Source organism: Syngnathoides biaculeatus, chromosome 12 (genome assembly GCF_019802595.1).
Source record: "Syngnathoides biaculeatus isolate LvHL_M chromosome 12, ASM1980259v1, whole genome shotgun sequence".
In the NCBI taxonomy this organism is placed as follows: Eukaryota; Metazoa; Chordata; class Actinopteri; order Syngnathiformes; family Syngnathidae; genus Syngnathoides; species Syngnathoides biaculeatus.
In genome coordinates, this window is record NC_084651.1 from 14,428,498 (window position 1) to 14,434,497 (window position 6,000).

The 6,000-nt window shown below is 39.1% G+C and overlaps 1 protein-coding gene across 3 annotated transcripts in view; it reads left to right on the forward strand.

Annotated features, from left to right (window-relative positions):
* adgrb3 (adhesion G protein-coupled receptor B3) overlaps window positions 1-3,763 on the forward strand; it is a 138,031-nt gene extending 134,268 nt beyond the window's left edge. Inside the window, exon 31 of one of the 3 annotated variants that reach the window (XM_061837274.1) lies at window positions 2,702-3,763. In XM_061837274.1, coding sequence (XP_061693258.1) covers window positions 2,702-2,890 — 189 coding nt within the window. In that variant the 3' untranslated portion in view covers window positions 2,891-3,763. The remainder of the gene's footprint in view (window positions 1-2,701) is intronic. The other 2 variants (XM_061837275.1, XM_061837276.1) reach the window with 2 other exon arrangements.
* Window positions 3,764-6,000: the final 2,237 nt, after the last annotated feature.

Genomic DNA, 6,000 nt, shown 5'->3' on the forward strand with positions numbered 1-6,000 from the left:
TTATTAAAAAAAACTAAAAATGATGATGACCTTGTGGTCACATGTAGTAAAGGAGATAGCTTAAAGTTGATCATAAATGTTTCAAATTTGGCAGGCACCTTGAATAGCAAAGGGCAGGAGAAATCATATGAAACTCAAGCCTTGGCATTCATTTTATGAAGAAGCTTTACAAAATGACTTTCATGTAAACTCAGAAAATGGAAAAATGTCCGTTCGACTTGGCCCCGGCGTTGGATGTCAGTGCCATTTACAATATACACAACAGTGACTTAGAAAAAGGAAGCCTGTGAAAGCTAAAAGATGTGCGAAAGCCACCAGTGTAAGCAGAAATAATGCAGAATCATACATTTTTAGATCTGGATAAGGCCTCAATCATAGATGGATAAAAAAAAAAAAATCAGATTTTATTCAAATATCTGATGAGTCATATCAGACAGATCAGATATACGCTGCCATTCCAAGCCAGACGTCTAAATCACAGCTCGACAAGTGATATAAATGCACGCGTGAGCACACACACACACACACACACACACACACACACACACACACACACACACACACACACCACACACACACACACACACACACATTTACAACACACAGTACTAAATCAGAAATACAGCATCAAAGGTGCATACACCATTAAAAAGAAGATTGTGTGGGCCTCTAAATAGACTTTGCAGAGGCCCCACTTGTGCGCTACGCATAAAAAGTTAGGGATATTTTTTTAGGGTGAAATTTCATACAAATACATTACAACCTTTACAGGTCAAATTCATTTGCCCTGGTATGTATAATAATAATAATAATAATAATAATACCAGCAATTTAAATGCACGTAACTCCTTTCCTAAGGACACGTGCATTTTTGTTAACTCCTTTTCTTTCTTAGCAGTACAAACACAAACCTATAGAAGACCAGCACATACGCACCAACTCCCCTCCCTCCCATTTTTTCCTCAAACTCCTCCCTCACGCTCCCAACGAATCTGCTGCAGCGATTGTCTCAGAAATGACTTTCCGTTTCATATTCCCTGCCTGGGAGCGGCGCCTCCTTCCTATTTGCAACTTCGTCTCTGGGGCTGTCAATGCGAGTGCACAAAGACAAATGGGTCACATATAAAGAGCATGCAGTGGCTTTTGAAAATCTACATGCTCATTTTTGAAATGCCGGGTTTTTGTGATGTGGAAAAAAAAAATGACACCACAAAAATTCCAACAATTTCTACCAGTAATGTGAACAGCAACCTGTAAAACTCAGTTGGGGGGAAAAATAATGAACTGAGCGTGTAAAATAACTGAAAAAAATGATATATTCATACTTACAATCACGTTAAATGGGAGTGAGCACACACCTACCACCGTTTAAAGTTCCTCCAAACAACCCCAAATAAAGTTCAGCTGTTTAGTAGGCTTTTACTGACATTTTTTTCTTCAATCCAGTGCTATAGCACATAGCAAGATCCACAGAGACCTATTAGAACATCAGAGGAATCTCATTGTTCAATAGTGTCAGTCTGGACAATTTCCAAGGGATTAACAATACCATGGAAACTGGTTAAGACAGTCATCATCAAATAGAGAAAATGTGGAATATAAGAGTGATAATAGAAAAATTGACAGCACTCAATAGTTGAAAAGATGAGAAGGAAATTGGTCGCAGGGCAACCAGCAACAATGAAGGAGCTGCAGAAATTTAATTAATTCAATCTCATTTTTTTTTTCTCATATAACTGGGCGATAGGGGAGGGAAGCAAGACGGGAAGCCTTCTATGATTAAGACAAAAACAAACACAGCACTGCTTTTTACCAAAAGAACACCTCACCAACAGTGAAGCATGATGGTGCCAGCATCAGGCTTTGCAACTCTCAACTTCAACTGGAATTTTGGCCTTACAGGTAGTCAAAATCGATGAAATTATAAACAGTATTAACACAAAACATTCAATATTCTGCTTGAAAGCAAGTAAGAAACAAAGTCAGTCAGTCAGTCAAAGCTACTGTAATTAAAACCTCTGAACTGTATTTGTATAGTGTGTAGTCTAGCATAATGCGCCACACTGCGGTGGATAAGAGAACTTCTGAAGTTGTACACATAGCAACATTTGCACATTTATTAAACTAATGTGAAATAGACTTTCTACTAGTTCACTGAATTGTATTAGTAGTGAGAGCAAAGAGCTTATTAGTACTTGGACCTTGAGCTCGATATTGTACAACATTCACCTGCTATATCACAGTACCATACATCCGATTGTTTTTAATAAAAACAGTTTTCCCGTATAGGATTTTACAGTATAGCTACGGTAAAGCCCTCACAGTCGTAATTGCACTTTTTCGCCACATATTGGACGGCACGAGTACAGTAAAACACAAGAATACTGAGCACACTCACTGTTGCTCTTGGCAAGAGGCTCACATGCACCCCTTAAAACCCCACCTCTTAAATGCACACATTTAACACACAGAAACTACAACACACATACTATTTTGTGTAGATTCTATCTTTGAGATTTTTTTTTTTGTGTGTCTGAGGGAGGGATGTAACTTTGGGTCTCTCTATATGGCAGCTTTTCACCTGTTGCGGGTGGCTCTGGAATGCACCCTCCTACTATTATGTGGCTCAGTGTGCAGTGCTGCGGGTATAAAAGTTCATGTGATGAGAACGTGATCATAACTAACATGGCCGTGTTCGCAGGACAAGGCAATGCCAAACAAGAACCCGTGGGAGAGCTACAACCCAGCGTGCGAGTATCAGAATTATGCCACTATGAATGTACTAGACTCTAGCGCCAAGGACTCGCTGGAGATGACGCCCGCCGAGTGGGAAAAGTGCGTCAACCTCCCCTTGGATGTCCAGGAGGGGGATTTCCAAACCGAGGTCTAAAGGCCAAGAAGAAAATGCAAACTTGGGAAAGGAGGAGAAGATGAAGAAAAAGAAGCGATGTATTTTGCACTGAATATAGAAACAGACTTTTCTAACAGCCTTGGCATTCATGTCGGAATAATCGGAGCATGGCAGGGACTTTATGTGCCAATACAAGACTGATGAGAGAGAAAGAGGGGGAGAGGAACAATGGGGAGGCGGGGTGGATAAAGAAAACCATCAGTGTTACTTTTTTTGTATTTTCACTAGTGTACTTAGTGCGGGGCAGCCTGGTGTACAATATTTACCATCTTGTGTTTGAAATTATCTTTTCAAGGAATTGGTGAGAAAGAGTTTAAAAAAAAAAAGACAATGTCAATGAAACCTCACAGAGCAAACCATATGCCATGTGGTCCCAGCTTCATTGGGTCTGGTTGCTGCTAGGCCCAGGAGCACAATGTATATAATTATGCAGGTTTTTAAAATGTTTATAACAGTCTGTTTGGCCATTGCGACACTTTTTACTTTCTAGTATGAATTATGGGAGGCAAAGAGGATCTTTTGTGTCATATTAAAATGAATGTTTGTCCCGCTGCATTCTTCATTGCTTTCAATGCAATAAAGATACTACTCACTTTTATATAAATAATATATTTCACAACTTTAATACTGCGGAACCCGCTTGAAGGATCCCTGGCAAGCTCTCCCATCTGCAGCCCTGTATAAAATATTTAAAAAAAACAAACAAAAAAAAAAAAACTGTTGTATGGTGTAAATAAACTTTTGTCTACATATGTTTTAATTGTGCCAATTTATTTTACTGAGTACAAAAACTAAACAATGCCAACCTGATCAAAAGTTATAGTGAAAATGTTGACATTTGAAAAGGAATGTAAATAAAAGAGGAAATATGTTCGTACTGCTTCAGACGTGGTGTCGACTTTCTGGTGTTTATTTAGAGTTATTCTCTTAAGTTTGTGTCGGATTTGGGCAAAAACTGGATTCATTTTGACGTGTCTTCAGCACGGGAATTCAAACTTATTCCGCAGGTCAGGTCAAACCAACATTACATCGTGACTGAAATAATGAGAGCTAACTTACTGCAATTAAATGACTTTATTGCAATTGAGTTACTGAATCTACAAAGTCTTTCGAGCATGAGTCGACTGAACGCCTGCCTACATGTTCGCTTACAACTGTTAGCAGTAGCGCTAAGATTCTATGCTACATTACAATTTGTTGTCGCACACATTTTTCAAATTTCAGCTTCATAATACACACAGAGCGATTGATTGTTTTCGTGGCCGAGGTAATTTGTGTATCTGCTCACGTTTGAGTTGAGAAAGATCGTAAAAAGACGGGATGCGGTGGTATCGGAAGACAAGATTTTATTGCAAAGTGCAATCGTGAAAGAGCAAATTTGTCGTTGTAGTCTGATCCAGGCATAACATCTGTCCCACACCATTGACATTTTATTTTCAATAAATTTATTGGGCGTCAGATATTTACAGTACTACGTCAAAAGACACGCCAAGGCTAAAAATGATCCAGCTTCCGGAATCATATTCATTGTACACAATGGCAACGCGGAGTAAATGTATTTTCTGGAGCCGTTCAAAGATGTCATTGATCGGCTCAGCAAATTATGAAACATGAAAATTATGAAAACAGATCAGCCAGTTTGTGTAAAATGCTAATTATCAGCCAATAATGATCAGACCGATAAGATCGGCTTTAAGTCCAACGACAACAATATTCATTGCTGTGGGACCCCTTATGTTCCAACATGATCAGGTGAATATTCTTTCGTAAATCAAGATGGAGTTGGTCTTTCCCGACATCATTTATTTTTTACACAATAACTAATTCCAAGCTTGAAAGCACCTTGGGAACAAAGCCATTAACTTTAGTGTGTCTGAGAAAGGTCAAGTACCACTTTTTGTCACTCTCTGGGAGCCGTGCAGCTTTATGTAGACTTAAAGGTTCAAAGGCTGGAAGTTTGGATAAATTTGAGTAGCCCTGTTTTGTCCAAAATCAATCAATGTAATGCAGATTAACATTTCAATTTCGCAGTTTAGTCAGCTCATCTTTTTTTTTTCTTTTTTATTGCATCACTCTTGGCGCTTTTAAACTTTTGAATAAGTCACAGTCGTTTGCTTTTGCAAAGAAAGGATTTTTGTGTTATTCGGGATGGGGGAGTAGACTTTGATGTGGATGTGAATATTTTAATAAATGACAGCATAAATTAGGTTTTAAAAAAAAGTAAGCAATTGAACATTATACTGGGGTGGTGGTGATATGACACCAATGCAAGGTAAAATATCAACTTGAACATTGCCATGTTTGGTAACCCAAGTAGGATTTTGTTTTTGTTTTGTTCCTGAATATTTGTTATTTTAGAAATGCTTGAATTCTCGCTGACAGCGCTGATATGGATGCATTACAATTTCCAACCTTCACTGAAGAAAATTATTGTTGATTTCTATCAACACTTTTTAACACCATGGTAAATTTCAGTTCTACAGATGCCACTTCCGTAAAGCGGTGCATGTTGTGGTAATGAGGTCTGTTGAGATACAAAGTGGTCAGAGTACAGGTGATCCCCTCCTTGTGGGACCACCTGCTATTTTCTGACACCATATTTATTTGGGGTGCAGCGTGTATTCAAATGGATACACTCGGGAGTTTAATGGGTCATTGCATCTAGTAGAGTGAAGGCAGAAAAATACTACAGTCATTTATGAGCTATACAACATAATGGAAATATACAATAGAAATTTCTTGTGGCTTCTGAGGTAGCACGACGTGTCATGATAGCTGTTGAGGCAGTTCTACACAGCGGTCACCCAATCAGTACTGTGTTACCTCCATCACGGTCTGGTTTGGGGCTGGAACAAAAAAGGACAATTAAAACTGCTGAACAGATTGTGGGCACCACCTCTTGAAGACTTGCACGCCAGTCAAACTAGGGCTAGAGCGGATCCTAGGGCAGGATCCTTTCGGACATCCCGGCCACCAGCTCTTCCAGCTCCTACCGTCGGGTAGGCGCTTCTGATCAAGTCAAAACTAGGAGGCATTCAAACATTTTTTTCCCTCTTGCAACTAAGACATTAAATGCTTGATCAGTGAAC